Genomic DNA, 12,464 nt, shown 5'->3' with positions numbered 1-12,464 from the left:
AGGCGGTCAATGGATGATAAAAATGAAATGAAATAAGATTGATATGTGCATGAACACTAACTATTCCTTCAACCGAAATGGAATCAGCTCACTTGCAATCTATCAACTAGATCTTAACAGGTATACTAAATGGAAACGACTTGACAATGTCAAAACCACTGATAAAAAAACGATTTGAGACACTAGTTTCGGTTGTTAACCATTATCAATCTCTAGGAAACTAGAGTTTAGTCTACAAACCAGTAAGAATATCAAACTGTTTCAATAGATCAGTGGTTTTGACAATATAGTGTAGTTCTCATTTAATATAGATATTTGCCACATAACTTTCAAAACCAGAAACTCGTTTGGTACCTTAATAAAGAAAACTCGATTCATTAAAACTAAGCAATATTTTTAATAGATTAACAGACTACTTACAGGTACGGTCACTAAACATATTTGAAGATGACGGATTTTTTGTCCTCCACAGTTTGTAATTCCAGTTTAATTGGACACTGCAGCCAATAGGATAGAAGTTCTTCTGTGTAACCAATCAAGAAGTACATTTTCTGAGCCGATATCGCTCTTCGCAGTATTCCCGCAATCCTGATCATGTTATGCTGTCTTTTGATGATGATTTCCGAAACAAACAGATTGTGCCAGGTGCCAGTCATGAATCGTCTCATGAATTCGTCCTCAATGGCTGTTTCTGACGCTCGCAGGCCGCCCATCAGGTTGGCTGCAACCACAAAAATATAAATCAACAAACGACAAGAAACAGAAGAGAGAGAAGGTGCAGAAGAGAATGTAGTAGATAGTCGTTAAAAGAGGAAAGAAAAGGAAAACGTGAATAGCAATGAGAATACGATTGAAAATACTTTATGAAATCGGAGAAGAAAAAATATAACGAATGATAATAAAAAGTAAAAAACTGAAAATGAAGAATATTGGCGTTTGAAGTGGAAAAAAGGAGATGATAAAGACGTATCCAGCAAGTGGAAGAAAAAGAAAAGTGGTAGATAAAGACAAACAATAGAATCAGGAGGAAGCAGCAGATAGAAGAGATGATGGATGGAAGATAGAAGGGAAAGTAACAGTAGATGAACAAAATAAATCAAAATTTAGAGATATGGTAAAACTGAAGAATAAAATTAGGGGTGGATGAGAAGTGAGAAGTAAAATAAAAGAGAAAAAGGATAGAAGATTGAGAATCATATTGAAAAATTTTACTCATATGAATTTGCAAAGTCTATATGCAACTAATATGCAACTTGAGCTAATTTAACATTATTTAGATGAAGACAAAGCAAACCATATGAAATTGAACAATATCATATTGGTAGATATTGAAATGAACTAGAATTCAAAATGTGTACTATGATATGTTTATTTATGCAACACAAATACCATAAATAAAATTATAAACTAATATCTTCTACTGTAAAACTTCAATTCTTATTCTCATGCGATTAGACGAGTAGTATGGCAGATAGTTTTGATGGATATAAAGTCTCTGGACTCAAACATGAACGATTTCTGAAACGAATTCGATGCATCTGTCTCGCCTCTCTGAGTCAACATATTCACACGGTTATCTACTGTCTACTCTGACTTCTTTCCCAATTATGTATATTTGATGCAGAATTCGGATAATGCCATCATGGTCCTCCAATCAACTTCTAATGCTACAGTATACGATGGGTATTAACCCTAGTTTAAGGGAATAAAAATGTCCGATGGGCCTTCTCTGCTATGATTATCTTAAATTACAAACATCTAACTAGTTTCATGGATTTCTCGTCTAACTCTACATAAGATTGAAAAATAATTGGTCTTCTATGGCAACCAGAACTTGCCTTGACCTTCTCTATCACGCACATTGCATCTCCTTTCTGATAGATTGTCAGTCACTTACTTCTTCTGTCTTATGAAGCCTAAAGCAGGGAACCCACTATGCCGTCACCGTCAGGCGCCGTCCGGCACCGACCGTCACACCGTTGCGTACCGGAAACATTGCTTTGCATCGTTTTAAACGAACGGCAACCCACTATACCCGTCCGTCACCGGCCACGACCGTGTCCGTCAGTCACAATTGCTGTTTGGGGCAATCTTGCCGGATAGCCGGTCCGTTTTTTTATCATTTTTCCAGTCGACATTCAACTACAGTGCGGTCCACGTTATAATGTCAGTATTTGATCAACATTGGACTTGCTATCCTTGTCTATCATTTGACAAAGCAGATAGCGCTATACTTTTCTAGCTCCGCAAAGCTACCAGATCGTTATTTAACAATGTAGAAATATAATAATAATAATAATAATAATAATTTGTTTATTTCACTGCATTTTTACAATAATTGGTAATACAAATACATACATTAAACATAATGGTTGAACATTACAATTGGTAATACAAATACATACCTTAAGCATAATAATTGAACATAGATAATAATATCAAGCATGTAACAGAAAAAACACAGTGCATCCCTCTTTAGGCTAAACCTGCGATGAGGGATGTCTCGCTCTCTAGTTGAGTCAACTTAATTATAATACAATAACAATTTTGAGGTATCAAACAATAAAGTAAATTTTATACAATAATCAGTGTGCTTTTCACAAGATGGGATTACGAATCTTTAACAATAAATTACATTTGAATGAAGACAGCAAAAAAATGTAAATAATATTACACCTCTATTAAACGTTTTTCTTCATAGAAGCGATTAAGTCTATTCTTAAACAAATTGTAACTGGGTGCATCTGATATATCTGATTGCAGTTTATTGAAAAGTCGTGGTCCCTTAGCAAAAGCATGTAAGGAGGCCACTCTACTTCTTGTGAAGGGTTCTTTTAATTTATTAGCAAGATTTCGACGAGTGGAATATACATGTTCATCCATAACTGGAAACTCTGAACGCCTTAAATACACAAACTTCAAAAGATTTATTTCAAATAGGGTATCAACACTAAAAACGCTAAATTCTCTATACAATACTTCGGTTGGATATCTTATGGGTCTCTTTAAACATATTTTTATTATTCTTTTATAAATAATTATGAGAGGTTGCAAAATTGAACTCCCACAACTTCCCCAGGATACAATACCATAGCAGATAATTGACTGTATCAGTGCCAAGAATACCATTCTTAATTGATAGATAGGAAGGACATTCCTTAATTGAACGAATTTATAAATTAATTTTCTAAGTTTTGAACAGATGTATGAAATGTGCGAGCTCCACCGTAAATGTACATCCAATACTACACCTAAATATTTTATTTCATTTTCTTTCTCTAATGTAGGACATCCACAGCTGTTGTATGGACTGGCACAATTTATATTATGTGATACTAGTTTACAGTCAGTATTATCTGGAGGCAATCCAGAGGACGACAATGAAAAGGGAAGAAATCTAGTTTTTTGAATATTCAAATGTAGGAGACTATTCTTTAACCAGGACTTGATAACATCAAAGCATTTATTAGCTCTCTGGAAGGTGATTGGCCAAGTTTCCCCCCAAACTATAGCAACTGTGTCATCCGCAAAAGAGTACAAGGAACAATTCCCTAGATTTATATTTAATAAATCATTTATGTATATTAAGAACAAAACTGGCCCAAGCACTGTTCCTTGTGGAACTCCAATATTCACATTTAATAGTCCACTTGTCTTTTTATCAAGCCTAACTTTTTGTCTTCTACAATTTAAATATGACTCAAAGAATGACAATGCAATACCTCTTATTCCTATTGCTTCCATTTTATCCATTAGAATTCTATGGTCAACTGTGTCAAATGCTTTTTGTAAATCCAGAAATATTCCTAAGCATTTGTCCCCATTATCTAATTTGCTCAAAATTTCTCTTGTTACTCTAAAAATTGCATCGGATGTACTCATACCTTTTCGAAATCCATATTGATTACTGAATAAAATGTTGTGTTTTTCCAAATAGGATACCAGCCTCGATTTTACACACTTTTCAATTACTTTGGATATACTTGAGAGTAGGGAGATAGGACGATAGTTACCAAGTTCAGTCCTACTACCACCCTTATAGAGAGTAATAACTGTAGCTATTTTCATTTCATCTGGAAAATACCCCTGTTGGAAGCAAAGATTTATAATATGCTTCAACGGGTCACATATTGCTGAAGAATTTTCTATCAGACATTTTGAATAGATTCCATCTACTCCCGGAGCAGTACCTTTTTTAAGCCCCAATATGTTATTTCTCACCTCACAGGCCGTAGCTGGATAAAAGAAAAACGACCTACAAAATGATCTATCGACCTTATACTGGATATGATTTGAATTTGAACATGTCTCTTTGACCCTATTCGAAATTTTCTGTCCAACATCAATGAAAAAATTTATTAAACTCTTCAGCCATTTGTTCACTTTCAGTGGATTTTACTACTCTACCATCAGCTTGTGATAGCCACGTCTCAGTGAGAACTATTAAATCATATTGCGCATCAACACTAGATAAAAATAAACACAATTCATCGAAGTTCTTATTAATACTTCTTATGTTCAAATGAAAAACTTTTAACGATATTGAATGAAAAAACGTTGCTATCTCGTTTAAATTTTTTAAATTAATTGTTTCACATCTGTCTATAAGATCAAGATCCTCTACTAAATCGCAAATTTCCATTGAAAATTAAATAGAAATATTAGCTGAATAGAAAAAACCCGTTTTTGTTTTAAACCTAGATTTTCTTGAGGTCCATCTCATTTTTCACTTGTATAGGCTTCTCACCTTCCTCCTTTCTTACAAGAATCTTACCATCTCTTATCCAAACAAACCGATATCCTTTCTGGGTCGCAAGTTTTTTCGTTTCTCTGAACAGTTCCATTGTGGTGGGGGTGAGATGCTGATAAGCGCACACACGACCTTCAGCAAGAGACCGACACAGCGTCTTCGTAGAAATCCCCACACCTCCATTATCTTCACTAGCAGCTTGTTTGAAATCGGCCAGCCAGTTTTCTTTGTCTTGTCTTCGAACGAATTTGAAGACAATCGGCTTGATTTGCTCTTTTCCCCGAGATGGTAGTCTATGTGCAGTACTCAGACCATTCGAAACAACAGGACTTTTAATAACAGAAGAAAGTTTATTGAATAATCTGGCAAGTAATATATAATCTGGCAAGGCAGAGAATCAGCAACTCTGTTCTCCTATCCTTTTCCACTGCCATTATAACGTGGACTTCACTATATCAGTGAAGTCACATCGCCAGTGTTTTGTTGTAGTGCGCCTTTGATCTGTGAGCGATGAGTACGGACGAAATGTTGATAGAGGCTATTAGGGAGTATCCCTTCCTGTATAATACTAGTGATAATAGTTATCACGACAACAGGAAGAAAGAAAATGCTTGGCAGGAAATCTCAGAAAAGTTTGATAACATGTCAGGTAAGTTATTTACAAATATTATTCTGTAAGCGAAATTATGAAATCAAAGTTTTGGACGTTTGACAAATCACACGATGATGGGAAAGGGCTCAAATTAAAGGTCTTGATCCCAGGGAATCGGGAAAAGTTAGCAGTTGTCTTAAAAGTCAGTACATGCAGCGGCTATTACTAGCAATTCCTCGTTTAATGAACTCTCCATCGCAACTGATGCATTTCTTCTGGTTAGCTCCGGTTTCTGATGGAGCTAACCAGACAGGCAAGTGGGTTATCGCCGGAAAAATGACGGTGAAGGCGGCGACTGACGGTGACGGTCGGTGCCGGACGGCGCCTGACGGTGACGGCATAGTGGGTTCCCTGCTTAAATCAAAAATCTGGTATGGCACACTCACACAACTTTCCTTGCAGTTAAGAAAACTAATCACCTAACGCTAGTGTTCACGCGCATCTCAAGTCCACTATTCAAAGATCTGAACCAGCTGGTGACAGGACATTAACACTGGAAACACACAAGGTCTGCTATCTCTTCTTAGTGAATGATATAATAGAATCAATAGTATTGCCAACAGTTTGCAATAATTGAATAATCACATTTTCTCGAATTTCGAGCTTATTTTCAATTTAAGGTGAAAGTGTTACTAGACATTAATTATAGAGATTTTCATGTTCAATCTTTTCCACTTGAATTTGTTTTGTTTAAATTGTATCTGAAGCTTGATAGTTGAGAATCTAGAATCAAACTTTGCATAGATGGGGCGGAGCTCCTGGAATTTTTACAGATATGGGACTTGTGGCAGTTGATAGAGCTAATCAATGACTATTTTAGGTATAAATTTGATCAAAATCGTTGGAGTCGTTTTCGAGAAAATCGCAAAAAAACCTGTTTTTGACAACATTTTCGCCCAAAACCCACGTTTTTGGATTCAGGGGACCTTGAAACGTATAGAAATTGAGGTACTTAATTTTTTCGGAAAGCAATACTTTCCTTACCTATGGTAATAGGGCAAGGAAAGTAAAAATTTTAATTCAATTTTAAAACTCTTATTTTCTCAACTTTAACTGATGATCATAGCCAAAATACTAGTTATCGAGAACAGTTTAAAATTCAAAGGGTGCACCTCAAGGGATAGGCTACAGTTCAGCTTAATAAGACTTCAACATGTTGCTTGCTGGGGTATAATAGTAATAATATCGAGCGACCTGGCTGGCACAGGTCTGGTGTCAGAGTTTTCAGGTCTGCTGGGGTAAAGCAGTTGGATCTGGGTAATTTTGAATGCCAAGTCTTATTAATTAAGATGTACATTAATTCTTTAGCAATGATTTTTCTCAAATTTCATCTGCTTACTTGTTGTTGGGTTTAAGAGCAAGGCATCCAAATGAATAAATTAATTGCGAATTAACGTGAGGTTTAAATCCAAAGTGCTATCTTAATCTATAAGGCCCAGTTGCACAAAAACCTGTTAAATGTTAATCATGATTAAACTCTACGAGAACCAATCATAGAAGGTTTTTCTGAGAAGAAGACTTCTCTGATTGCTGCTAGTGGCATTTAATCGGGATTAAAACTTAACAAACTTTTACGGTGCAACCGGGTGTTAGCGTTTTCAATGTTTATTTTGTTATGTCGCTATCGATCCCACAAGTGTAAGTGTAATGAAGTGTGGATAAAGAAGAATGTCTAAGGCTATAAAGATCGGGTATATATGGGTGACTCTAATCTTATAGAATACTATGAGATCAGAGACCTGATATCCAATAATTGAAAGTCCAACAAAATACTCTCAATTTCACTAAGTCCCTATTTTTCTGTATTTTTTGAATTATTGTTATTAAAGATGGAAGATTCAATGGAGAATATTTTAGAATGAGTCAATATCGCTGTTGAATCATGTAATATTAATGAAAACCACCATTTATGTGATAACACTTACTGATTAGAGGCCTACCTTTGAACTTGAGCATAAACTCAAATATAATACAAATCCATAACACATGCACATCATAAAATAGAAATAAAGAGATTAGGCCTACTTGTATTCCATGAGTTCCATGATTTGAAATGACCAATTGCTTGTGGAGGCCAAGCCATTTCGTAAGTCAATGGTTTTTCTCTTCTCGGAGTCCGTTTATATCTACCAGCTTGAATCCTATGTACCACCGAAGTTGTGTGAATGCCTCTGTGAAGAAGTGTTGCTGATTGTATAACCTGTATCGAGTAAAAAAATAGAAATAGATTTTATTCAGTTGACTAGAACATAATTATGCCAATGACAAATATGATAATTATAAAATAGCCAGGTCAACCTGGAATTATTCAAGGCAGATGATAAGTAGAATAATAGTTCAGTTACTACATACATAAAGAGTTAGTAAATGAGGAAAAAACAGAAGCATGGTTAAAAAGTTGAATAATTTGAAACTCAACGGAAATAATAAAATAATGAGTTGACCCTAACATGTGAGCAACCTCAACACAATCCCTCAAGTTGACAATATCAGAAGATACTCCTAATCCTATGTTTTAGAAAGTAGTGCACGGGTTGCCTACTTGACAAGTTTGAAACCATTTCACAAGATACATTCCTGTAGATCAGCTACTCAGAAATAACTCCTCAATATATGAAGACATCAGAGGTGCACGGGTTTTTCAAACAATGGGGGAGGTTTTTCAAAAAACACGGGAGGTTCAAAGAATGTGAACAGGAATTAAAAGTACCACTTCTTGTGTGATACGAGCAACTAATAGCACACCTTGAAGACATCAAACTTTTAGTTCATCAACACAGCTCAGGTCTTGACACAGCAACAACAATCTAAGAACTGTGCAATAATGAACATAGAATGAAAAAAAAATAATTTGGAATGAACTGTACTGTATTTGCTGAATAAGCTATCGAACTCTGTGGAAGGAATATATATAAAAAAAATATTTGCCGAGCAATTTAAAGTCATCGTTGAGATAAGCATTTTGCATTACATTTAAAAGCTAAGGATAACTGGTAACATTAAACACTCATAGCTTTTGACACAATGATATTGATTGGATCTTCACGTACTACAGCTCATTCTTCGGCTCGTCAAGGCAGTTCAAAATGATATGCCCACTATGTACATACAGGAAAACTGGGATCAGCTTCACAGAAGAGGTGATATACATGCATAGGCCTACAATACCAGACATGCTGCCTCATAGGAGATACCTCGCAGAAGACTGGCTGAAACTTCCAACAGCTTCCCAACACAGGCTATAATTTTTTTTCAACAGTCTTCCCAGGAGATACAAACAAACCAAACTCCAGGTTCTACGCAATTGTGGAAAACAAACTTATTGGAAGACTACCTACTCTACTCGGGGGAGTAAGGGAGCAGTCTCTTTTCTGCAGATCTTGCACCTTCACAACATGAATATCTTTGCAGTTTTCCTAAATGTATGTGACAAAAGTTTTTGACATTGCTTATCTGGAGAACCCAGTCCTTAGCAACGACTCAAGTATTTAAAAAAATCATCAGCCAAAATCGGTCTTGTGAAATATTGTAAAATTCGGTCGAAAAATACGAAAACTTTCCTCGAGAGTACTTTAACTCTAATATTTCCATACATAAGAAATAAAAAATATCTATATTCAATGCTGTGTATCCTGGTGGCCTCAAATATGTATATAATTATAAGAAATAACATTTATGTAGGCTATTGATTGATGTTGTAGAACTTTTTCAGTACGGTAGCGTATTGAAAACCACTTTTTTGATGTGAAATCCACTTTATTAAAATAAAATTTCAACAAGAAAAATGTGATTTCCAAATAGAATAACATCTAAAGCTAGAAATGGCGTAACTCTAGGTCCAGTGCCACTACACCTGTCATAAAATTTTTAATTCGGATCGTTTTAGTACCGTATGATATTTTGATCAAAAAAATTAAACGACGATTACTATTCTCTTCTAAATAAATGAAGTTAAAAGCAGCACAATTTTGCATGCATTTAACTTTTAACCGTATACCGCGTCAGCGATGTTGTTTTAGACTATAGATAGGTCGATAAAGTACTAATCGATGTACTGACCTGATCCCTAACCCCTTCCAGCACATTATTGCCATTTAAAAGCAAAAACCTAACCTCCTAACCTTCCCTTTTACCTTTGAAACATTAATAAATAAACATACCTTAACCTGGACTCCAACCCTTTCCAGCATATTGCAATCCCAACCAAAAAACCTAACCCCTTTACCTATCCTTTTACCTTTAAAACACTAAGGCCCGCCTGCACAAAAGCCGGTTAAATTTTAATCGTAATAAATTCCACGAGAACCAATCAAAGAAGCCGTCTTTTCAAGAACGCCTTTTCTAAAATTGAACCTGCTTTTGTGCAACTGGCACTGATAATCATCATAACTCAACCTGATCCCTAACCGGCGTAATTCTAGGTCCAGAAGTGTGTGAAAAAGAGGTGTGCGAAATTAGAGGTGTGTGAAAAGTCTTAAACAAAGTGAGGTTAGTAAAACTATTTTTTTTTAAATTTATGATGAGTGGCCGCCGTTTAATTTTTGTGATTAAAATAACATAATTAATTCCAATCAGAAGTTTGATAACAATATGATGGCATTAGACCTGGACTTTAGCTCTAGAAAAAGCCTAGCTGCTAATATCAATTCTATAAAAATAACTCACATTCCTAATAGAAGGCATTAATTCAGCGCCTGTTGAAAAACCAGCAATAAGAGACATTGTGATAATATTTCAAAATCAGGTAAGTTATTTCAGAGGAAAATATAACCTAAAAACATGAGACGTAAGAACTAAGAAGTGGGTAGTGAGCGAGAGAGAACCTTAGACCAGTTATAGAATAGACACGCTGGGAGTCTAGACTCTGAAGCCAACATCTACTGCCACATTGCGACGTCATCATCGGATAGGAAATTTTTCTTTAGTTTGTTACAATGTTTTCCATAGCAGATTTTATCTATTCCAGATGAAAGTAGATTATTATTCATGAAAATGGACATAATCTGCTATGAAAAACAATGTAAACAAACTCTATAAAAAAGTTTTCTATCCGATGTTGACGTCACGATATGACGATATGGCAGTAGATGTTGCTCCATCTACTTTCAGTAAGAATAGAATGTGGCGTGTCTACTCTATAACTAGTCTAAGGTGAGAACATGAACATGACCACAGAGGAAAGAAGCACTACCTTTGTAAGCATACACTTTGTATGCTTATTCCGCGACATGACACTGTAGACACAGAGAAGAAAGAGCACAGAGAATTCCTTCTACTTTGTGGGGGAATATATAGTAAGGTCCACGTTATAATGTCAGTGGATAAAGATAGGAGAACAGCGTTGCCGTTTGTCTGCCTTGATTAAGGGTAAGTCTAAAACCTTGACCAGCATAAAAAGTGATTGACCGGGTATTTCTAATTGTCCGATTCGTTTCAAATTTGGCATACAGAATGATATACACATTTCAAACATATTGTTGAAGTTTCATTGAAATATTATGATGTTTAGTGGTGGTTAGGGGTAAAAACCCTATTGACCAGCATAAAAAGTGATTGACTGGTATTTCTAATTGTCCGATTCGTTCCAAATTTGGCATACTGGATGATATACACATGTCAAACATACTGTTGAAGTTTCATCAAAATATAATAACATCTAAAGCTAGAAATGGCGTAACTCTAGGTCCAGTGCCACTACACCTGTCATAAAATTTTAATTCGGATCGTTTAGTACCGTATGATATTTGATCAAAAAAATTAAACGACGATTACTATTCTCTTCTAAATAAATGAAGTTAAAAGCAGCACAATTTTGCATGCATTTAACTTTTTAACCGTATACCGCGTCAGCGATGTTGTTTAGACTATAGATAGGTCGATAAAGTACTAATCGATGTACTGATCTGATCCCTAACCCCTTCCAGCATATCATTATTGCCATTTAAAAGCAATAACCTAACTTCCTAACCTACCCTTTTACCTTTGAACATTAATAAATAAAAATACCTCAACCTGGACTCCAACCCTTTCCAGCATTGCAATCCCAACCAAAACCTAACCCCTTACCTATCCTTTACCTTTAAAACACAAGGCCCGCCTGCACAAAAGCCGGTTAAATTTAATCGTAATAAATTCCACGAGAACCAATCAAAGAAGCCGTCTTTTCAAGAACGCCTTTTCTAAAATTGAACCTGCTTTTGTGCAACTGGCACTGATAATCATCATCTCAACCTGATCCCTAACCGGCGTAATTCTAGGTCCAGAAGTGTGTGAAAAAGAGGTGTGCGAAATTAGAGGTGTGTGAAAAGTCTTAAACAAAGTGAGGTTAGTAAAACTATTTTTTTTCAAATTTATGATGAGTGGCCGCCGTTTAATTTTTGTGATTAAAATAACATAATTAATTCCAATCAGAAGTTTGATAACAAATATGATGGCATTAGACCTGGACTTTAGCTCTAGAAAAAGCCTAGCTGCTAATATCAATTCTATAAAAATAACTCACATTCCTAATAGAAGGCATTAATTCAGCGCCTGTTGAAAAACCAGCAATAAGAGACATTGTGATAATATTTCAAAATCAGGTAAGTTATTTCAGAGGAAAATATAACCTAAAAACATGAGAAGTAAGAACTAAGAACTAAGAAGTGAGTAGTGAGTGAGAGAGAACCTTAGACCAGTTATAGAATAGACACGCCGGGAAGTCTAGACTCTGAAGCCAACATCTACTGCCAAATCGCGACGTCATCATCGGATAGAAAATTTTTCTTTAGCTTGTTTACAATGTTTTCCATAGCAGATTTTATCTATTCCAGATGAAAGTAGATTATTATTTATGAAAATGAACATAATCTGCTATGAAAAACAATGTAAACAAACTCTATAAAAAAGTTTTCTATCCGATGTTGACGTCACGATATGACGATATGGCAGTAGATGTGGCTCCATCTACTTTCAGTAAGAATAGAATGTGGCGTGTCTACTCTATAACTAGTCTAAGGTAAGAACTTGAACATGACCACAGAGGAAAGAAGCACTACCTTGTAAGCATACACTTTGAATGCT

At 35.4% G+C, this 12,464-nt stretch overlaps 1 protein-coding gene across 3 annotated transcripts; it reads right to left on the bottom strand.

Annotated features, from left to right (window-relative positions):
• Positions 1-373: 373 nt before the first annotated feature.
• LOC120349497 (28S ribosomal protein S24, mitochondrial-like) lies at positions 374-12,089 on the bottom strand. Of its 3 annotated transcripts, none has more exons than XM_039419845.1 (3): positions 11,905-12,089; positions 7,428-7,602; positions 374-721 (listed from the first exon to the last, which is right to left on the bottom strand). In XM_039419845.1, the coding sequence occupies exons 1-3, from the start codon at positions 11,959-11,961 to the stop codon at positions 432-434; spliced, it is 522 nt and encodes a 173-aa protein (XP_039275779.1). In that variant the 5' UTR covers positions 11,962-12,089; the 3' UTR covers positions 374-431. The 3 variants fall into 3 exon arrangements, with proteins under 3 accessions (XP_039275779.1, XP_039275777.1, XP_039275780.1); XM_039419843.1 differs by lacking the exon at positions 11,905-12,089 and adding an exon at positions 10,068-10,214; XM_039419846.1 differs by lacking the exon at positions 11,905-12,089 and adding an exon at positions 9,563-9,607.
• Positions 12,090-12,464: the final 375 nt, after the last annotated feature.

Source organism: Nilaparvata lugens, chromosome 1, assembly GCF_014356525.2.
Source record: "Nilaparvata lugens isolate BPH chromosome 1, ASM1435652v1, whole genome shotgun sequence".
Taxonomy (NCBI): Eukaryota; Metazoa; Arthropoda; class Insecta; order Hemiptera; family Delphacidae; genus Nilaparvata; species Nilaparvata lugens.
This window is presented reverse-complemented; position numbering and strand designations above follow the sequence as displayed.